Raw genomic sequence first — 24,354 nt, forward strand, 5'->3', positions numbered from 1 at the left:
TTTCTTTGCATATATTGTGTTTGTTTTATTTCTGATTCTACCAAATATAATCATTAAGTTATTTGAAATTGCGTCATAAAGTGTATTTAATCTATATTACCTTAAAAATATGAACTCCTAACTTGAATGTTAAATTACTATAATATCCCTAACTTAGGTTGTGACTTTTTCGATGAGTTATGACTTTTCCAAATAGTTATGACTTGTGACTTCTCGGAAAGATTATGACTTTTCAGATAAGACACAAAACACACTTCTTCATACTACCATTTGTTTACTATAAATAGAGGGGCTTCCTCTCATACCACATTTTTTTTAATTTTCTACTATTCTTCTTCTTGAATTTTAAAAATTTTGTATGATTTATTGTCGTTTAGTGAGTTCGAAGCTTAGCGGAATATCACGTACCACTATTCTGATGAAGTAAATCGCTCTATCCTAAGAGGGTATGTTCCAAAATCTCGAGTACTTGAGGAAAATAATTTTGATAATATAATAATTAATTTTTTGCTTAATATATACATTAGTATGTAATGTTCCAATATATGAAGTTAACATGATGTAGTCTAAATTCAATTGTTTTTATTAACAGTTTCTCTTGTGATGTAATATGTGCTTCTGAATATCTTTTTTCAAATTGAAATAAATATATACATTATTGCATTTAACTAATAAAAATTTTCATTCACCATCTCCATAGGTTCGCGTGAAAAAGAAATATATATGACGATCCACATTGAACATTCACAAATGAACCTATAATATTATTGTGTTAAATTTATTATCCAAACCTTCACTAAAATAAGCAATACTATTTACTATAACATATATTTTCTGAATTAGTAATCACGAGCAACGCACGTGTCAAAAAACAAGTATATATATATATATATATAAGGCCAACTTGGTCACACACAAGCATATACCAAGGAGACACATACAAAATATGGTTTTCTCCAAAAGAGACCTGATAAGTTGGTAAATCACCAACTTACTCATGCCTTTTCTTGTGGGTTACACGTTCTTAAGAATGATTTAGAGTTTGTTTCCTACTTTTAAGTCATTTAGCTTTTGGAAGTGTTTGGCAAGGTTAAAAATAACTTAACATAAGTTTAAAATGACTTTAAAAAAGTTTAAAATCAAAAGTAGGTCTCCCCCTCATTTAAGTTTGACTTTTTATTTTTTGACTTAAAAGCTACTTTTTTTAAGTCAATCCGAACGGACTCTTAATAGCCTAAACTACCTTATTTTGGTGAATGTCAGGTAAAGGAGCACTCAAGGATGATCATATGATGAAAAAGGAGTGACTTGAAAAAGAAAGGAAGAACAAGAAAAGAAATTGTTGAGAGTGCCAACAAACTAGCAATGCCTTACAACAGAAACACTAGTTTGTGGCCACGAACTAGCCCATGTCTAGAGGCTAAAGAATGAGGTTTGAATGAACTCAGTTCGAGGCCATAAACTTCCCATGCGGGCATTTTTATTCGAAATTTCAGCGGGTCTTAAATTGAAGTTTAGGATTTTTCTCATTCATTCTAGTTTTTACTCAAGTGTAGAATGCTCTCTTTTGCCATCTTAGCAAGGAACAAGTTGAAGACAATAGTGTTTGCAATTTTATTCTTCATTTTAATATAATTATGTTTATATTCTCTTCAATTTCCCTTTCATTTTCTCTTTATTATGAGTAGCTAAACTTAGATTCTAGGGTTGCAAACCAACCCTAGTGTGTGATTCCTAATGGGTAACTACTTGATTGCTTGAATATGATTGGGATGATAATTATTTAGCTAACTCCATGCTTAATTTGTGAATTTGTGGTTGCAAACATAGATTCATCCCCAAATTGCCTGAGTTCTTCCTTGAGGACGATAAACTAAGGTTGGGTAAATTAGCTAACAAGAAATTAGGTGAATCAAAAGATTGATATTGCTTAACTAACGGGTTTGAGATAGAGATAGCAATTACCCAACATGGGTCACTAATCAATTATCCAATTTCAACTATTTAATCTTGAGAAAGTGATTTTGAGTTAGACCAATCAATATTAAGAAATATTGAGTAAGCGTTTAAGCTATTGACGACCATAACGAGAAAAATCTCTAATCAAGCTAATTTAGTTTACCCAATAGGAATTACACCTAGGTGAGGGAAGCAATCCAAGACCTTAACTCATACTAGTTGCAACTCTTAGGGTTCCTTTGGCCATGTGAGATGAAATCATGATATGAAATCATATGAGATGAAATTGAAGTTTTGTTTGGACATGCAATTTGAATTTTTAAGTTGTATGTTTTGCTCATAAATACAAAAATCCCATGAGTTGCGATAACTATCACAATTGCCTCGATTCCTTGTACAACTTTACCAAATAAGAAAAAGTTCATGACAAAAGCATAATACACTATCACAATGCTATTCTAAAAAAATACAATATTTACTTATCAAATTAGTTCAATAAAAAAATAAAATTAAACATGAGATGTAGTGTACTACTCTTTAATAAGATTGAACATGGTCAATATCATTAGTAACTATATCATCATGTTCATATTTCATGAATATATCATCATTACTTTGGTATTCTCGCAAAAAGTTACATAGATATAAAATGGTGGATTTTATTTACAAAATATAAACATCTGGGTTAATTTTTATATTTGAAAAATGTGAAATCATGATATAAAATTTTCCAAATCAAGCTTTCTAGAGAATTTGTAATTTCATCCCATGATTTGAAATCACAAAATGAAATCGCATGTCCAAACGTTGATTTCATCTCATAATTTCAAATCACGAGACAAAATTGTATGTCCAAATGCCTACCTAGTTAATTGTTGCTTTTAATGCATAATTTGAAATACAAAAACTTCTTTTTTTGCAGAATCAATTGATGAAGAAAAGCAAATTGATTACAAAAACTTTCAATTTGGGTAAAAGTTAAGTTGGTCAATAAATTACAGAGTACATCTTTCACACGACACCCAAGATTCCCTGTGGGATTCGACCTCAACCTTGTTGGGCTCTATATTTGACTCCAATAGCTTTGCACCATAGTTAGGGTGCGATTTGAGTGTATCAACACCCACTTCTCTATACAAACAAGAACTACATGGGTGCAGAAGATAAGGGATCGGAGACTACTACTTCTCAATTGAGCAAAGCTTATCTCCACTATTTCAAAAGTTCTCTTATTCCTCTCTTTCCAAATGACCCACATTAGAGCAAGAGAAATAACATTTCAATTTTCATACCTTATGCCTTCTTCTCCTAGCTCCACTATTTTAGTTGAGTATCAACTCCTTCACATATCTTGGCATTACCCAAGTGACGCCAAACCATGAAAACATATCCTCCCATAACCTTGTGGCTAATTTGCAACGTAACATAATATGATCCACGTCCTCACCAGCCTCTTACATAAAAAACATCAGCACATGTAGACAACCTTACGCTTTTTAATGTTATGTACCATCAAAATGTAGCTAACCACGTGAAGAAGCATGCCTTCTTCATTGACTGATGGTGAATCTTACTTGACCGATCTACTAAAAGGAGTGAATCTCAGTTATGAAAATCAAGTTTTCAGAGGTGATACTAGAGTTATTATTGGTATCTGGCTAGTAATCAATCTGAGAGTTTCCTCAATCTCGTTTTTTTGATTAAGTAAGATTTTATGGATAAGGGAAACTCCTATATATCAGAGGTATACTAGTTAGTGATCAATCCAGGAGTTTCTTCGATCTCACTTTTTCAATCAGAATATTTTGCTGCAGAAGGTTCATTTTTTATCTTCCTTTTCTATATTTACTTCTGATATTTTAATCTATCCAAAAAAAAAATTGAAAATTATACATGGTTGATCATTTCATAGATTTTGTGGAATTGTAGTGTAAAATATAAACCCAATCACTACCACGTGGCCCAAATGAATAACTTTCTTCAACAATGCGGCATTTTAGCTAAGTGCCTTAAATTAAAATGGTCCATAATTAGCATTTTCAACTTGAAAAATACCTTAATAACGGACATTAATCCAGTTTTAAATTGAAGAACACCTCGACCATCGCTGTTGGGATCCAACTTTTGCGCCATTGAATATGCCTGCTCACATACTTGAGCAAAAAAAACAATCTCAGAAAAAAGATCACAGCTAGAACCAAAAGAAATTTTAAAATTAAGATAAGCATTAGAAGCCCAGATGAATTACCACTAAAATTTATGCTCACCCAAACAAAGAATAAATCCAGTGCACAAGTGTGTAACAGCAACCAGGAATGCATCAAAATTTTGAAATTTTCTTAAGTTTATTCAAGAACAAAGTTAAGATCCAGAAATTGGGGGTAGCCCTCTAGATTATTATCATTTATTGAAAGCACATCAAACCTGTTACAACATCTTACAAAAAGGAGACACAAACAACTACAGACAACGAATCTAAAATTGAATCCTGGGATTTTCAAACATTATCTTTGGTATCAATGAAGACTTAGCTAAAGATAGGGTACAATGAAAGAAAAAGATCAATATAATTGATATCTAATAGTTGAGGATAGGTTTCAGACTTATTAGAGAACTTCTAATACTAATATTGTTGTAGTTGTTGTTATTTATATACACATAAACATTTATATATACTAGTTTATGTGCGCGTGTTGCACGTGTGCATTGCGCCAATTACAAATTGTATACACTACAAAAAAAAATTATGTAAAATAGAAAATACCAGTAAATAGATGTGACTCCATTTAATAAATCATATTTATCTAGACCAATAAAGGAGAAGAAAGCATGTCTTACAAAGATATATAATGTGTGCATTGATAGAATAAAATTCTAAAATAAAATACTGATAAATAACATATACTCAAACAACAAATACATTTAACTCCAATGCCGATCACTACATAGCCTCTTCTTTCGTGTCTCATAAGACCATTGCTAATTAATAAAATTTAAAGTAGACATAGCAATATTTGAATTATAAGTTCACTACAAGCTACAATTTAAATATTATTACAACTCATATAAGTATATTATTGTTAGTTATGTCTCCTAATAATTATACCAAGCTTTTCAAGCACATCCTTTTATTAATTGTGATTAAAAACTAATTATTGACATTCATGGAAGGACCCTAATTTTGATTTCTATTTGAGAAAAAGAAGTTTGAACAGTTTTTTGCAAAGGGATTTTGTACTTTTCCTATTTTATTTTATTTTTTATGACGAGGGAAACCCGCAGCAGCTACCCCTTGGTGCACACAGGGTAAAACCCCCACTCCTATGCAATAGCTCGCAAATCACATAGGAGAGGTAACCCGCACTAGGCAAGCCTGGTGCGACGAACTCGACCCGGAAGGCAAACCCCTTGCTTTTGCTGGCAAGGGGTTTAGAACTTGAGACCTCCACCATGGAAGTCCCAAGCTCAAACCACTGGGCCACCCGAAGGGTTGCTTTTCCTATTGTATAACAACACTTTAGTTGATTTTGAATTTTTAAAATACTAGGAAAATAATTAAATTATAATTTCCTTCAATGTGAACTCTATTTCAAAGGATTAAAAAACTCAACACACAATACGCTAATAATTTTGTGTTTTTTCCTAAGTTCTATTAAAAAACACAAAAGACTTCTAAACCTAAAATGAGTTTAGAATGTGACTTTCTTAATGTATAATAAGACACTGCAATTATATATTAAAAAAACACAAATATCAATCTACTATTACATAATCTTACCTCGGATCACAATAAAATTCACTTATGTGTTGATATTTTTTTTTGAAACTGACCTATGTGTTGATATTTATGATAAACAATGTAGAATTGTGGCTTCTTTTATAATAGTGGTCATGCTCCTCTTTATTCTAAGCTTTCTTGATTTATATTCTAGATACCTAAAGCAAATTCTAAAACGAAACAAAGAGAAAAAACAACATAAGTGATAAGTATTAGTGATAATAAAGGAATCCTAAATTTTATAACATAACCAACACATCAACTAAGAAAACAACTCGATGGTAAAACTCCTACACAAAGAAAAACTTAAAGAACCCTAAACCTAATTAAATAAAGAAAAGTCAATTGTATATATGGCAATTTCGGTTTTCTCAACAAAAAAAAAATAATGTAATCACTATGACATAGTAAATGACAACTTGGTCACTAGAACAGTTTTTTACTGAAGGGAAAAAAGTCCAATCAAAATTTCTAAGAACCTTCATGCTTTTAAAGTAATATAGATGATTTATTTTTTCACTTTATTTTATTTAATATGATAAGGATATCAAAATCGCTTAAATGAAGCGGGGATTCAATTAGCCAACCCCAACTTCTTTGGAACTGAGGCATTGTTGACTTGGTGTAATAGTACCCTAAGTTAAACACACAACACTCAATCCTATAAACATTTGCACACCATATCATTCATATATCAAATAATTGACTATGCCTGAATCCAACTGAGGTCCCGAGTTGCCTACACAAATCATTTGTAACTATTTTTTTAATTAAGGTCAATTTCATTTTAAACTAATGTACCATTTCGACATGCATAGTATTTGCAAATATTATTTAGACATAATACATAAACATACCTTTTAACTTGACCTCAACTAGCATATATGCTCTCCAACTTTGGATGTGCACAAATATGCACTTAAACTTTTACACAGTTGAACAAGTAGACACATGCGTCTTATGTGGCAATTCGCGTGGAACACCACGTAGGACACCACAAGGGATGTGTGTGTCTACTTGTTCAACTTTATACAAGTTCCAATGCCTACTTGTGCACATCCAAAATTGGAGGACATAGATGTTAGTTGAGGCCAAGTTTTTTTTTTTGAAACTTGGTAACTTTGTATTATAACACAATAGTACATGGGCAGTACTAAACCTTATATACAGATGAACTCCAAAAACTCCACTATTCTAATCTAAATTGAATCTAAAACATCAATTATAGAGACAGTTTCATTAGAGTATACTTGATTGCACCAAAACATAACAACAAAATGCAGCTGAGTTTAACTTTCTGCATACTATTCTCTACGCTCTCAAAACACCTAGAATTTCTCTCTTTCCAGGTTGCCCACCAGATTGAAGCAGGGATAATTCTCCATCTCGTTTTGTCTTTAGCTAGCACTCCTGCCTCCTCCCAACTTTTTAGGGCTTCAGTAATTCTCCTAGGCATAGCCCAGGATATGCCTTTGAGACTTAAGAATACCCTCCATAATTGTTGAGTAAATTTGCAGTGTAGAAAAAGATGGTTAACAGTTTCTGATGTTTCTCCACAAAGAGAACACCTATAACATAAGGTTATCCCCCTTTTCATAACATTATCCTGTGTCAAAGCTGCTTCCTTAGCTAGCAGCCATCTAAAACATGAGACTTTATAAGGAATTCTGCCTTTCCAAATTTGTCTCCATGGCCAGATAGGAATCTGTTGACTTGGTTGCTCCATCAACCTGTAAGCTGCACCTACTTTAAATATACCTTTGCTGCTTCCTTTCCACCATAATGCATCCTCTTCAGCCTGGAGTCCATTGAAGTTTCCAACAATGTTGAGAAATTCTGCCACTTGAGGCCAAGTTAAAAGACATGTTTATGTGTTATGCCTATTATTTATTTGAAAAAACAATGTTTGAACACCAGTGGTCAATGAAGTGATTGAGAACTCTGAGGTCTGAGGTTCAAAACTAAGTGGAGACAAAAAAAACTAGGTGATTCTTCCCATCTGTCCTAGCCTTGGTGGACAGAGTTAACCGGTACCTGTTGCTGGTGGGAAGTGGTAGGCATCTCGTAGATTAGTCGAGGTACGCAAAAGTTGGTCCAGACATCGCGGTTATTAAAAAAATGTTTCGACGTCAATTTTGCTAGGTACTTCAACCTCTACTCAAAATATTACATTTTTATCTAGCACCCAAGTGTGTCTCCTAGTGATCAATGAAGTAGGTTGAGAACCATGAGGTCTCAGGTGCAAAACCCAGCAGAGACAAAAACACTAAGTGATTTCTCCCCATCTGTCCTAGCCTTGGTAGACAAAGTTACTTAATACCTATTGTTGGTGGAGGTGGGAGGCATTCTGTGAAGATGGTAAGCCACATTGGGATGGCCCTGACAACATGGTTAACAAATACATCATAAAATTTTGACGGTCTATGTTTGAAGGCCCCATTTCAGTGAAATTTTGACCATTGGACCTTTTTTTTGGGAAAAAAAATTCTCTAAGTTTATAATTCACAATCCAACCCAACTTCACTAAAACTTTACTACCTAACCCACACAAACTACACGTTTCTTCCCCTTAGAAAACCGAAAATCCCTTCTATTCTCTTTATATTTTTAAAGCTTTATATGCTTGGAAAGTCCTTTTATAAGTTGTGAGGGGTCATTTTCAAAAAAAAAAAAAAAAATCTTAAAATTTTGATAAAATGTTGTTTTGTAGGAATGTGGTGAAGCAAGAAAAGTTTTGATAATTGCTAATTCCTATCGAATTGTGGGGTATAAGTTATGTTTCAAATTTTGAAGAATTGCATCCAAACATCACCTTCATGCAATGTATGATTTGCAAAAATTGCAACACAAACACAAACTTGAGTTTCAAAGAATAACTTCACTGGAATCATTACATCAAAACAACATTTGCAAGTTATGTCCTAACGCCTACAAAATAATTTAACTCCTACCACAAATTTGGGATCTTCAAAACTAGAGGATCTCTAAATTTCACAATTATCCTTACACGGCTAGGAAAATCTCTCACCAGAATTAAGACTCTTTTAAATTAATGTAAGTGTAGTAACAATAACTAAGTCGTTATATCTATTGTGGTTTGTTTCATACTAAATCTAGTGATTGATAGTAGGTCTTTCGAGACAATCCCCCCCCCCCTAATGTCACTCGATGTGTAATATCACTTTTATCATTTTTCAATCATCATAATATTTACACCTAAGAACCAGTGTATATAGATGTCTGCATAAGACAAGGCTAAACCATCTCATGTGACTTCTCTCATTTTATCATTTGTTGGGCAAGTATCACCTTCTTGTTGGAAGTGATTATTCTTGATCATTTCCAGTCTTTTAAAATGGCACATTCATCTAAGCATTGGTATATCTCTAACATTAATTTTGTGAAAATATTGTGCTGTAGAGGTCCAACATTCACTCAACATCCAATGATAGGATGAAAGTTGCACTTCATAATAGAAAAACCGTACTCAGTGAAGGAGAAGAAGAGATATTTGCGGATGTAGCCCCACTAGCACTCATGTGGGTCATATCACTTCCCTAGTTTCTTTTTTATGCACCAATGAAGTTCCAGGTGTATAGAAAAATGTGTTTCTGTCATGGGGAATCACATTATGTTGTAGAAAACCAAACACTCTTAATGAACAATAGGAACTTTCACATTCACAATACAAATAAGTAACTACAACAAATCAATAGAAGAGAAACAAAAAATAAAAAGCTTAAGATAATAAAAAAAAAAACGCTGAAATGCACGTTTAACTTACAAATTCTGGCCACATTGGGATCTTCATCCTGTATCTCATCAGCCGCTTGAAGAATCGCATTAATGTTGATAGTCCGCTGAAGCGAATCGGGAACAGAACCTGCGATACCACTAGGTGTCCTTCCGTGTCCGGGACCGGTCTGCCGGAGCTGCTCCCTCCGTAACGTAGCTCGTACCAGCCTATCCCAATTCTCGTAAACCCTCGCCATCTTCAAAAAAAAAAAAAGGAAAACAAAACCCTAGGGCTCTACGAATCAATCAGCTTATCTTTTTGGTAGAACCCTAAAGTAAGTTCAAATTGAATTCAAACGTCTCAGATCTAATAGGAAATGAAATGAATCGGTGAAAATGTCATGTTTTGGTTTTTCATTTTCTTCTCTTTCTTTCTCAGTATTTTTCTCACTTTTTTCTTCTAACGCGTGGTGGGAATTTTCTTTAAACTTTCAGCCTTTACCATGTAGATTAAGGAAGTAAAGTAATTGCCTGTGTGTTGGTCCATTTTAATTCAATATTTCACTCTTTTTGACTTGTTAAACAAACACTTGTCAACAATTTCAACTTTAGTCAAGATTTAAAGGATTATTATTGGTTGATTTGTGATGTAAGAAAATATGGTGGTCTATAAAATAAGATTGTGGGCCCACCATCAAACGGGTTGTGGGCTCGTTTGAAGTTTGAACAAATTTTAGATCCAACTTTTTCCCTTTTGAACAGATTTTTTTTTTCATATGGTATCTAGTAGTACTGAGATTTAGACTAAATTTAAATTGAAATATTTACAACAAATATAGTCATTTTTTATGGAGAAACTATGTGGTCAAACATACTTCACTATCGGATATACTAATGTATACTTTTAAAATATTATGTATCTTACCATTAATTAAGAGTTTCATACCATCTATTGAGGGATATACGCTTAGCTACATGTATTTTTGCTACCAGATACACTGTAATAGGGATAGAGTCGAGCGAGATGGGGAAGGATGCAAGAGAGATTTGTTATGTATCCCAGATATATGTGAATCACACAGGATATATGTATCTATAAGTATCGTGTGATTCGCATGTATCTAGGATACCAAATACATAGGAGAGTAACGAGCGAGATAGGAGAAAAGCAAGGGAGGCGAGCGATCGAATTGTTATGTATCTTAGATACATGCGAATTCACTTGGATACAATGTATTTTGAACAAATTACACCTAATTTTGACCTCATGTATCCTGGGATACATATATGATATATATGGATGTATCTGAATGTAACTGAACGCATCAAAATCTAGTAATATATGTAATATTGCAAACTAGAGTTATCTAAGTAATTAACTCCTAAACTAATAGGATTTATATAAGTTTCTCTATATTTATTTACACAAAAACAGTCAAAAGTCATAAAAAGTATATATTGATTCTTCATTATGCATTCGAAGGTTGAATATAACTTACTTATACATTACGACACACTCAAAAAATTAAATATATCTTAACTATACGTGAAGTATACACTAACAATTTATCAAACTAATTTTTTTTTGAATATTTATTAGGCTAATTAGAGAAGAAGGAAAAAGGATAAGAAAGAGTCAAAGGGTAGATTGATTATGAACAATCAGGTGATTTCGAAAACAAAAATGATTGTATTGCAAGTACTTTTAATTATTTTTATCTAATCCCAACCAATTTAAAAATCTAATCTAACTAGTCTCAATTCTCAAAATTTAGATCTAAAATTCTCTCGATATTTCAAGTCATTTGATGTATAATTCGTTAGAAACGATTCACATTTGGGCACGTCAAAATTTTAATGTATGATTGATCATTGAAGAAGAAGGAATAAAGACCAGAAACATAAAAGAGAAAAATGAAGAAGGAGAAGAAGAGTGTAACCATTACGAATAATGTGTTACGAAACTTCTAACTTATGATGAGAAAAATATATTATGGACAAGACCAAGTAACTGAAGTCTTAGAAGATAGAGTGTAAAGAATTGTAATTTTATTATTATTTTTGTATCCCTCACCCATTGTTTGGGTCAAAAAGTTTACCTTGTGGGATAAAATGCTCACTAATAAAGGTGACTTCGTATCCAAAAGAACTCGAACCTAAAACCTTTAGTTAAGAATGAATGAGAACCTACTACTCCCACCGCCATTCTTGTAACCATTGAATGGCCATTGGTTACGACATAATTACACCAAAAATATGTATATGGATAATTATATCTTTATATTCATCTTTTTAAGTATGTATCTATGCATGGGTATAATGGATACATCACAAATTTAATACTAGATTGATGTATTCATGCACAAATACAATGAATGCATCAATGTCCTCTCAAAACCAATGTATACTTGTGCACATATACACCGGATACTAAGCACAAATTCACTGAATACACTAATGCATTTTATGTTGGATACGTGAAACTAATATTGAATATACCGGAGGAAATTGATATACGATATGCACAAAATACACCAGTGCATATTATTATTGGATACATAGATACTTGTAATGACCCTCCTGGTCATTTCTGTGTCTTGATTTCTGTGTGTCGTTTAGAGCGTTCCTATAGTGACCCCAAGTCATTTATGACTTGCTGGGACTGATAGTTCGGTCACCTGGTCGTTCGTTTGGTCTTGGTGCGAGTTTTTGTGTTTTGGAGCTTATGAACCTTGAACAATCATTTTCGATCAAAAGTTTAAGAAGATGACATTATAATTCATTTCTGACGATTCCATCAGCTCCGGAAGGGTCATTTTAGGCTAGTAGCATGGTCGGCATGACTCCCGAGTTTTTCAGTGTGAGTCAGTGCGATTAGGCGTTTTAACTTTAAGTTTAAGCCTAAGTTTGACTTTGGTCAACATTCTGAGTAAACGCGCTCGGATGAGAATTTCATCAATGCGGTTAGCTCCGAAATGTCAAGTTTGGTCTAGATGGACCCTTCTTTTGTGTCTCGAGGTTTTTGATATTTTTCTGAGCTCTTTTGTGGTTTTTGACTTAAAATGACATTTGGGTGTGGGACCCACTTTTTGTCAAGATGACCTCGTATGGAAATTGTGACTGTGCCATTGAGTCCGAAATATCAAATTTGGTATGGTTGCATATTTCGTTTGCGTGCACGTGGTTTCGAACGAAATCGGAGAACCCCGTCGGAGTTTTTTTTAGTTTTGGAAATTATTGCAGAAAATCAGCAACATTTTTTCCAAACTTCAAACCCTCATAACTCTCTCATCTTTCATCCGAATTAGGCGATTCAAAGTGCGGGAGCTTTGTATTTTTGGTGGCTTCGCTGTAGAGTGTTCGTAAGTTGTCGGATGCACGTAGTTTGAAGTAAATTTCGCGATAAACCTGACTGTTGTACCCTTTTTCGAGTTTTTGTTTTGGGCATCCTTGTTTTGGTCATATCTCACTCATTTTAGCTCGGTTTTGGGTGATTCGAAGTCCTACGTGTTGGAAATTGTCTTGGCTTCGTTGTAGAGTGTTCAAAGAGTGCTGGACACCATTAGATCCTTGTAGATAGAGTTTAGACTGCTGCAATGTTTTCTTTTAAGTTGATTAAAGTGTGATTTTCTTGCTTGTTCGGTTTTGCTATGTTTTGAGCACCGAATTGTGTTCCATTTTAGCACACAAGTTTGGGGTGCTAGGGTGTCTTGACAGAGTCAAATTTGGACAGTTCGGTGCGGGTCCCACGATTCTCGTTTTGACTCCAAAATTGACCCGTCTCCGTTTGTTGTGATTTTGGTGTCTAAACGACCGTAATAACGTTGTGACTCTATTTTTATAGCGGGGCAGCGTTTCGAGGTCGTTCGGATAGGGAAAGCTCCGGAGAAGTGATTTTGGAGCGCGTGTGATCGGCCTACAGGTAGGCTACAGTTTCCCTCGCTTAGATTGAGCTTGAGAGTGTGAATGCATGTTGATTAGTTGGAATTTGGGTTGGTAGTTATTGAATCATGCATAGGTGTTTAGAAATCATGTTTTTGGTCTATTTCGAGAATTATCGGTAATTGTGAGCATGCTTTGTGTTATTAATTGACCCTCCTCTCAATGTGAAGTGCTTGCATGCTTAATTACTATTTATTTGAAGCATGTTGGGCCTTAGTTTAGGTTTGACTAGGGCTTGCCTAAGAAATACATGATTCGGACCCGATAGGCCTTAGTTTTGCCCCGACATCGCTCGGCCGGCTTAGATCCATGTATACTGGTGTAGCAGACTTGAGTCTGATAGTTTGGGCCTTAGCTAGGCGATACGCTTGCTCCGACTATAGTTATCCTTATTTTTCCCCAATGTTACGGCTTCACGAGTTACGTCGGCGACGCTAATTCTGCTTCGCAATTGAATTTGATTTTCGATTCGGCTCCAAGGACTTACATTGATTGGCTAAGTGTGGACGGCGTCCCACAGACATTTATGAGCGTGGATCGATTAGGACTCTTTCAGCAGCTACATTGGCACCTTTATGGAGCTTCCGGTTTAAGGTCCGGCCTCTATTGCCCAGATACTTATATGGAGCATCCGATTTAAGGTCCGACCTCTATTGCCCAGATACTTAAATAGAGTATCCGGTTTAAGGTCCAGCCTCTATCGCCCAGATACTTATATAGAGCATCCGGTTTAAGGTCCGGCCTCTATTGCCCAGATACTTATATAGAGCATCCGGTTAGAGTTCCGGCCTCAAATACTTGATATTTGTGATTGGTTACTTGGGTACTTCTAGTGAGCATTCGATTCAAGGTCCGGCCTCCATACTGTCAGATTCTACTAATTAGGGTTAAGGTTCTGGTTCGATGTTCTCCATTCTTGGGTTCTTATATGCAATTCTTTTTAGTTATAGTTATTATGTGTACTCGTCAGGCTTATGGAGGTCCGTTCGGGTTTTTATTTAACTTGCGCACGAGTGTACCTTCTGGGCTTATGGGGGCCCAATTAGGTGTAGTTAGCTTATAGATTACTTTAGTTAGTTCTTTCTACACTCGTGTGCATTCCGTTGTTAGTTAGATTTTCGTTCTTGACTTCGGTTTGTGTTATTCCTTCTTTTCATATTGTCTTTACTTTTCAAGCTCAATCGACCTATGATGCCTACTGGGTACCTGCTGTTTTGGTACTCATGCTACGCTTTGCATCTGTTTCGTGATGCAGGACCGAGTACCAGTGGTCAGCGTTGATCCAGTTTGAAGTAGTCTGATCCGGAGACGCGGGTGAGCACACGACGTTTTGTACTATTTCAGTCTCCATCTGTGTATATAGACTTGTCTTTTACCTTTCGAGACAGTCCAGTCTCTGTGGTTCACTTTTTGGGACTTGTACTCGTTTTGTTAGTAGCTCTGTACTAGTGACTTCCAGGTTCTGGGAGGGATCTTTATTTGTATATATATTTTTGGTTTGCTTCCTCCTGTTTATGTTGTTATCTTAAATTTTGCCTACTCTTGTTTAGTTTCTACCCTAAGACCCATTACTTGTTGTTCCAGGTTACAGGTTGGCTTACCTACTGGTGGATTATAGTAGGTGCCATCATGATTCGAGGAATCAGATCGTGACAATACTATATACACAATTTTAAGAAAGTCTTGCACATTCATAAGATGGTGTAAGCGGGCGAGGTCAACATTGTACATTGATAGGCTAATGCAACATGTCTGGTTACCCATAAATTAAAAAGCAACTTTCACATATAGCAAACATAAAAATCATATTTGTATGTTATAGTTATAGTTTGCATAATTGCGGTCCATGGTAAATTTTATGTTTGCTATGGCTATTAATATGTATATTTCGCTATACATATACAAAAGAAGCAATTGTATAATCTGTTTCGGTATACATATACAAAAGAATCAATTGTATAATTTGTGTTTGTATAAAACGAGAAAGAGAGAAAGACAAAAGAAAATTGGGCAGGAGAAGATCTGTATTTATATAATCATAAGTGTATAGTACGAAAATATATGTATTTATATATACAATTTTCTCTCGCTTTATACAAACACAAACGCAATTTATACATTTGTGTTTGTATAAAGTGAGAGAGGCGAGTGAGAGTGGTGAGTGAGATCTGGAGAGTATAAAGTGAGAGAGGCGAGGAGAGACTGCCCAGCGAGAAACGAGAGTGGCGAACGAGAAATTTAGGGAGAGAGTCGAAATGGCAACAGTTTGATACAAGTTACAATTAAATCAAACTGTGATTATAGCATTTAATTTGAATTAATAATTTGCTATATTATACAATTTTCCCTAAATTAAATCACAATTTAGAGTTAATAACTTTGATGGTCACTCAACTATCAACTTTTTTCACAGAAAGTCACTCAACTTTCATTTTCAATTCAAAAGTCACTCAACTATGACTTATTTGCATAGAAAGTCACTCAGCCTATTTAATTATTTTTTTCACTAAAATTTGCTGACATGAAATTTTTATTTTTAACCAAAATTTTAAGAACCAAATACATATCCATTTAAACCATTTAATGACCAACCCCATTTAACCTGACCTGCTAAAAATATGATATTAAACTTTTTATTTTACCATTAGTTCCCCAAATAATTATCTCTTGTCTCCTTCTTTCTCCTAGCTTCTTCTTCTCTAAAGGCTAAAAAAAAAAAACTATGATAAACTCAAAAGCAAGACAAGATTATAAGTGTTGCTCTTTTTTGTGTTTTTTTTTGTTTTGTTTTGCCTTCTAATTTCTTGCCTAATTAATCTTGGCTTCTTTAGTTGTCCAGAAGTCTAATATTTAACAGCTCCAACTTTTTTTTTTATAAATGTTAATGGAATGAAACCTTTTGTCTATATATCTTTTCTTCAATCTCCAACCACCAAAATGATCCAACTACTCATAATCTCTTTTCCCCCCACCACCATTACATGTATTCATTTTCTTCATAATATTTCGTAACTTTCTTTATTTTGAAGTTAAGTGTTGTGGGGTGCATTGTAATTCTCAAAAGATCACACCAAAACTCTCATTCAACTATATCATAATAACTTGACAAAAGACCTTCTTTCCTCAAAAGATCACACCAAATACCCACGTAGTGTCCCTTTCCTCATGAAACAAGGACTGAGGTGATAAGCTGAAACCCTTAATTTGAGATCCACTTGCTAATCTCCTTAGTTCAGGAGCATATTCATGTTGGGTTATGAGGGTGATTAGGGCGTAATGCGGAAGCTTACAATTTGCAAATCATATAGTTGATAAATCAGATAACAAAAACTTATACTAAAAATTAAAATATTATTATATCAAAACTAATATAAAGAAAAACATTGAAACTTTAGAGAGAATAAATCTCCCCATAAACAAGACTTTTAAACGACTACATTGTGGATGTTATTGTTTTATGCTATGAGAATAGGGATCTTCAATTTATAGATCTCCAAATTTTTCATATATTGGAAAGAATAAACCAAATATGGAAGAAAATTATATTTTCCTTTCATGAAAAGTAAAAACATTTATGGTAATGTTTTGTCTTTTCTTTTAGCAAAAAATAAAATTTCAAATAAGGTAAGAAAATCAGGGCAAAACCCTAACAAATCTCCCCTTTTGGTTGGATTTTTCTTTGACAAAACTTAGATCCGTCTTCTTCACATGCATGATATCTTCATTATTCACATAGTCTTCATCACTGCTGTTTGCCATGGTTAAAAATAAAGTTTAAAATATATGAGTTAAAAATGGTTTTAAAATATTTTATTTTTATTTTCAAAGATGCAGCAACATGAATGTTGAAAATATGATTTTAATCTTTTCTCCACATGTAGATGGACAAAAAATCTTCTTTATCATCAAATTAGTTACAAATTGATTTGAAACCACTTGAGTCTATCTTCAACCTCATTCAAGCATTAGATCATTGAACCATTGAATCTTTGAACCATGTGCTCTGATACCACTTGTTGGGTTATGAAGGTGATTATGGCGTAATGTGGAAGCTTACAATTTGCAAAACATATAGTTGATAAATCAGATAACAAAAACTTATACTAAAAATCAAAATATTATTATATCAAAACTAATATAAAGAAAAACATTGAAACTTTAGAGAGAATAAACCTCCCCATAAACAAGACTCTTAAACTACTATATTGTGGATGTTATTGTTTTATGCTATGAGAATAGGGATCTTCAACTTATAGATCTCCAAATTTTTCCTATATTGGAAAGAATAAACCAAATATGGAAGAAAATTATATTTTCCTTTCATGAAAAGTAAACAACATTTATGGTAATGTTTTGTCTTTTCTTTTAGGAAAAAATAAATTTCAAATAAAGTAAGAAAATCAGAGCAAAACCCTAACAATTCCATCTTCAATAGTGAAATTTTGGACTATAATGGAAGATAATTCTAAATCTAGATAAAACGAAAGGAGGAATCCATTATAAATTCCTACTTAATAGAGATTTTGAAATTGAGAAATTAAAAAAAGAAGAAGAATGCTTAGGAGAAAGACGGAGACAAGAGAGAATTATTTGGAGAACTAATGGTAAAATAAAAAGTTTAATATCATATTTTTGGCGGGTCGGATTAAATGGGGCGAGTCATTAAATGATTTAAATGAATATGTATTTGGTTCTTAAAATTTTGGTTAAAAATAAAAATTTCATGTTGGCAAATTTTAGTGAAAAAAATAATTAAATAGGCTAAGTGACTTTCTATGCAAATAAGTCATAATTGAGTGACTTTTGAGTTGAAAATGAAAGTTGGGTGATTTTCTGTGAAAAAAATTGATAGTTGAGTGACTATCAAAGTCATTAACTCTCACAATTTATAATAAAAGATCAAAAGTTTCAAATTTTTAGAGAAATAAAATATTTTGGCACTGAATAGAAAGCTTAGCGCAAGAAGTCATTAGTCAATACTGATAAGTACTTTACGTGTATCTCAATATATGGAGTAATTGCCTCATCAGTTTTTGCTACTACTAAGTACATAAGCTTTAACGTGTCCAAATCTCTTTTATTCCTTTCTAGTTAGTGCATTCAACTAATTTTACCATCCAATAAAATCATCGGTTGGTGGCGAATTAAATGTTGCATTTAAAGGTTTATATGAAATCTCCACAACTTTCTCCAACTACTAACTAACTTCCATACATATTTTCTCATAAATTCAGCGTTTTCTAATCCCCACCAACCTCTTATTTATGCAAACGTAATTGTGTTCTCTACCACTTCCATCCTCTTCTTCTAGAGTTGGTCCTGCCTTCACTGACTTGTTTTTGAAAAGTATGGGTGATATGATTAGAAAATACAAAATACAATTCTCATAAACCATGTGTAATAAATACTATATAGGTCATACTTTTTGTTTAGTATATATATATATATATAGAATGATACGTAAAGATTTTGTTGATTACTATCCGAGTTGTGGTGTAGAGATTGCTCCATTCTTATTAGAGTTTTTGAGTTCGAAATCTGGATATGGAGAAAATCTTGTTGGGAGCACCACCCTCAAAATGAGTCATACGGTGCGTGATTCAGATTTAGTCAGACTCTAATACGAGTACTAAACACCGGATGAAAAACAAAAAAACAAACAAGTATTTTGTTGATTAAAGAAAGAAATAAGCAAATTCATCTCATTCTATTGTTACAACAACTAAGAATCTTGTATAAAAAAACATTTTTGCATGCATCTGCCCACTCCATCCTCCCATCCCTCTCCCCCCCTCATTCTTTTCTCCCTCTAGTTTGCACCCATAGTGATGTCTAACTGCTTCTTTATACTAATTTATCTGATAAATTTAAATTAAAAAAAACAATTGATATATTTTTTATATTTAAAAATTATTTAACACAAAAAAATTCCATTTATACATTTAATAATATAATTTATAATAATAATAATAATAGTAATTTGTTTTACCCTATAAGTTTAAAAACAAATCGTTCTTTCTCAAACTCGTGCTTAGTCCGACAAAGACCACATAAAATTGGACGAATGGAGTACCATATATTGATAGGCATAATACATAAACATGATCCTTAATTTGGCTTCACCTGACAACTATGACCTTTAACTTTGAGTGTGCACAAGTAGACACTTAAACTTAATATAAAATTGAACAAATAGACACATTCGTCCTACATGATAATTTTGTGTCCTATGTGGCATATTACGTGTATTATGCCACATTAGACACATGTGCCTATTTGTGCATACCCAAAGTTGGAGGGCATAATTGTCCGCCGAAACTAAGTTAAAGATCATGGTTATGTATTATGTCTATATTGATACGAGGGGACTTCATTTCTTCTCTGATTTTTTTTACCTTCTTTTGTTTAGCATAATAAAGTACTAGTATATTGTTTCTTCTTGACATAATACATAAACATGACTCTTAACTTGACTTCAACAACAAATATGCCCTCCAACTTTGAGTGTGCACAAGTAACACTTACACATGTATAAAATTGAACAAATAAACACACGTGTCCTACATGACATAATACACGTAAGACACAAAATTGTCATGTAGGACGAATGTATCTATTTGTTCAATTTTATACAAGTTTAAGTGTCTATTTGTGCATACCTAAAATTAAATGTCATAGTTGCCAGCTGACGCCAAGTGAAGGGTCATGTTTTTGTATAATGTTTTTCTTCTTTAATATTAAAGAGGTTTTGAGTTTGAGCTTTGGACATAAAAATATATTTGGTGGGAAGTGTTTTCCTTCAAATGTGTCTATGCTGCGTGAATTTAAATTAATCGAGCTTCAATATGTATATCAAACATATAATGAAAAAAACAAGAAAAGAGACATGCATCAAATCTATATAAACTACTCAGACTTTCCCAAAGTTCACAACCAAAAAAAGTGCTCTCTGACTCTGAGGTGTGAGGCCATGGCTATTTTCTCTAGAGTAGTGATCCCTTTGAAAATCACCCTCATCATATTGACCACTACACTGATCTTTTCCCCTTCAGCAATCTCCTCTGCTTTCACTCCCAAAAAATTCAAAAAAATCTATGCATTTGGGGATTCCTACACAGACACAGGCAACACACACTCAGCCACTGGCCCTAGCTCTTTCAATTACGTATCCAATCCTCCTTACGGAAACACATTTTTTCACCATCCAACAAACAGATACTCCGACGGTCGATTAGTCATCGATTTCGTCGCGGAATCACTGTCGTTGCCGTTTTTACCGCCTTATCGAGATCCGAAAGCGGATAGAACTTATGGTGTTAATTTTGCTGTTGCTGGTTCTACTGCTATAAGGCACAGATTTTTTGTGAAAAACAATATCACTTTGAATGTGACTCCACAATCGCTTCAAACGCAGCTCACGTGGTTTAACAGGTTTTTAGAGAGCAAAGGTTGTGTGAATTCTACAACAACACCGCAGCAGTGCGAGGCGTTGTTTAGTGATGCTCTGTTTTGGGTAGGTGAAATTGGGGCTAATGACTATGCGTATAGCTTTGCATCTAGTGTTTCACCCAACACAATTCAACGGCTTGCCACCAGAAGTTTCACTGGTTTTTTACAGGTAATTATATAGTGCTATCATAAATATTTCTAATGTAATCATATAAGCATCCAACAATTTTACATGCATCTATTGCTTTCTTAGACGATGAACTTTTCACACCTTAATGTTGCACCGACAAAAAATAATTCACTCATAGTAGTTTTATTCATTCATTTTGTACCTCACTCATAGTTGGTTTATTCATTCATTTTGTATTATTATGTACTCTTAGCATGTCCATATCCCACCGCACAGTTGTGGAACTACACTTATGTGGCATAATAAATAAATATGCTTTTTAATTTGTTATCAACTGATATTTATGTCCTTCAAATTTTGGTACACAAATAGATACTTAAATTTGTATAAAGTTAGAGAAGTAGACACACACATTCTATATGACATAATATGAGTCATGTATGAACAACTAGACACATGTGTCCTACGTGACATAATACGAATCAGTTCGAGTATATCTCACACAAATTGTCACGTAGGACATGTATGTTATTCAACTTTATACAAGTTTAGGTGTCTATTTGTATATGTCCAAAATTAAAGTGACAAAGATATCAACTGAAACCAAGTTAAAGAGCACATGTTTATGCATTACGTTGTTGTCTAATACCATTTTTTTATGATCCTGAATGAATTTATCGAAGTTCAAGAATGTATTAATTATTTTTCCCCAGAGTTATATGGAGTTTTCAACTACTTTTAACACACAAATAATGACTATCTCTACTTTTAAGAACAGTTTGAGAAGAATCAAAAGGATGATATTGACAAATGACACTTTAATTAATGTCTTTAAATGTCTTTCTTTAAGTGGTGAGTCACACCTCAATACGCCTCTGTTAACTTTGAGTTTCCTAATTATAATTATGTCAAGTTTATTTTCTACAAAAATTGGCCAAAAAATCTCATATTTGAATTGGTTCATTTACAGGCATTACTGAACAAGGGAGCAAAATATGTACTTGTTCAAGGTCTTCCACCAACAGGTTGCTTAACACTGTCCATGTATCTGGCACCTGACACAGACAGAGATGACATGGGATGTGTGGAAAGTGCAAACAAGCACAGCATCCTCCACAACAGCATCATCCAAGCCAAATTAGATTCATTCAGAAAACAGTTCCCACAAACTGTCATTGTTTATGCAGACTACTGGAATGCATACAGCACAGTTGTGAGAAATGCAAACAAGTATGGCTTTAAAGAGGTGTTCAAAAGTTGTTGTGGAGCTGGTGGCGGAAATTTGAACTTCGAAGTGTTCAGTACTTGTGGTTCTCCTTCTGCAAGCTCTTGTCCGGATCCATCTCAGTATATTAACTGGGATGGTGTTCATCTTACTGAAGCCATGTATAAAACTATTGCTAGCATGTTTCTAAATGGGACATATTGTAAACCTCCATTTAGTTACTTGCTAGCGAAAAAACAGTAGTTTTGAGCCGCGAGTCAGTACATGTCTCAAAATTGTTTGACTACAAATTTCAATTTCTTTTTGTTCTTAAAATTTATGTCAAATCAAATGATACGTACTGTCCCGTCAAATTAGGTTGGAGGAAGTATTGAAAAAGTGCTTTGAAGAGTCTGTTTGAAGGATTTTATACATAAAGTCAGGTCTCATTCATGAGCTCTACACAATGGTAAAAGCATATACTAGCTATACATTTGAGGAATAAACAAACTTTGATTTTTATAAGTTGCGTGTTTAAAAGATGCAATTTGAACAACACTTTTTTACATTGAATAAGTTGTAACTTTTCCGCTAAAATACAATAGTTATTAGCACCTTTCACTCGATACACGTTAATCAGATAGTAAGTGATCAAGACAAACATATTAAATTGAAGGAAAGCTCTCCAACAATTTGTAGGGCAGTTCAATATTACCGTAAAAGGTTAAAAATAGGCATTCACCATTGCCTTAATCACATTATTCAACAATTCCCTTTCTAATTAAGGAATAAAATCCAATTCAAAATCACATAATAAGACCAAACAATTGTTCCCACCGCAAATTCAAGTTACACGTTTGAAAGCAAAACCTCAATTGTTCCTTTGATATTGGTCAAATCATCCTTTACTATTGAATTATGTATAAAAAAAATTTCTTTTACCAGAAATAAAATCACACATCACAAACAAGGTATCAAACAAAGAGTCGGGAATGGACTGAAGATGAGGTGTACTAACTAACTAAAGGATGGAGGGAACAAAAAATATTTTGACCTAGGAAACATGAGAAAATTCGAAAGAAGAAAATGTCAGTTGGGAAGCTAAGTAACTAACTACTTTTTTACTTGTATAAATGAGATGCTAATATATATCTCGAAATTAGTCAAGAATGGCGACAATTCTAATTTTCTTGCTCCATTCACTGCTAGTTTGTTTTGTCAAAAGATTCTGATTTTATTCTTCCGCCCTCATCCTTATACTACACTTGTTCAAAGACCAATCTCACTCGTTTCCCTCCTATTTAGCTCGCCACTCTCCCATCTCGCTCGTGTTATCTCGTATCCCATATACATTAGGTACATGTATTTTAGTGTGATTCACATGTATTTGGACCTTCCCCCTGTTCTCACTTGCCTCTCTCCCTATTCCACTGTATCTAATAGCAAAAAACATACATCTATGTGTGTCTAACTTGAAATTATAATTAGGCAGATAAATATAATTATTTTAAATTATAGGGTGATATAATAAATATGATAGAAATATCAAATATTTATGTAATTAGATTATTTCTCCCTCCAACCCATTGTTTTAATGGCTTTGTAATAGAGTCGGGCCATGAAGACATCAAGGAAAAGGGAAAAACTGAGACATGCGTAATACTAGCATATATACTACATTACTACCTATATATTTGAGGAAGATATAAAGCACTCGTTGATTTTCATGAGCTTTGTAAGTAATCTATCACCTCGGTCCCATACATTTAAAGCACTTAGGGGTCGTTTGGTTACTGTATAAGAGACATTTTATTCATGTATAAAAAGTTGCATTAGCTTTACTGTGTTTGGTAGAAGTTTTGTATTAGGTATAAAAGTCAGCATAACTTATACCACGTTTGGTTGGTAAGAATTTAAATGCTGTATAAAAGTTATTCATGTATTAATTTATACGGTGTTTGGTTGCATTTTTGTAGTCCTACATAATTAATACCAACATAACTTATGAGGGAATCTATGTATAAAGTTATGCAGGGTAGAAGGTGGAATAAGTTATGTGGGTATTAGTTATACATGTATTAAAATGATAGATTACATATTTACCCTATTAATTTATTTTTTATTTTTTAATTGGAAACTTTACTGTTTCCTATATAC

At 33.5% G+C, this 24,354-nt stretch overlaps 2 protein-coding genes across 2 annotated transcripts in view; one reads left to right on the plus strand and one right to left on the minus strand.

Moving 5' to 3' along the window:
* LOC102578447 (callose synthase 10) overlaps positions 1 to 9,955 on the minus strand; it is a 56,874-nt gene extending 46,919 nt beyond the window's left edge. Inside the window, exons 1-2 of the mRNA XM_006351393.2 lie at positions 9,522 to 9,955; positions 4,015 to 4,112 (exon numbers count right to left, since the gene is read on the minus strand). Of these exons, the coding sequence (XP_006351455.1) occupies positions 4,015 to 4,112; positions 9,522 to 9,729 (306 nt within the window). The 5' untranslated portion in view covers positions 9,730 to 9,955. The remainder of the gene's footprint in view (positions 1 to 4,014; positions 4,113 to 9,521) is intronic.
* Positions 9,956 to 20,330: 10,375 nt separating this feature from the next.
* On the plus strand, positions 20,331 to 22,722 carry LOC102578790 (GDSL esterase/lipase At3g48460). Its single transcript, XM_006351394.2, has 2 exons — positions 20,331 to 21,032; positions 21,964 to 22,722. The coding sequence occupies exons 1-2, from the start codon at positions 20,385 to 20,387 to the stop codon at positions 22,459 to 22,461; spliced, it is 1,146 nt and encodes a 381-aa protein (XP_006351456.1). The 5' UTR covers positions 20,331 to 20,384; the 3' UTR covers positions 22,462 to 22,722.
* The last annotated feature ends 1,632 nt before the right edge of the window (positions 22,723 to 24,354 follow it).

This window comes from Solanum tuberosum, unplaced genomic scaffold, assembly GCF_000226075.1.
Source record: "Solanum tuberosum cultivar DM 1-3 516 R44 unplaced genomic scaffold, SolTub_3.0 scf00127, whole genome shotgun sequence".
NCBI classification, from domain to species: domain Eukaryota; kingdom Viridiplantae; phylum Streptophyta; class Magnoliopsida; order Solanales; family Solanaceae; genus Solanum; species Solanum tuberosum.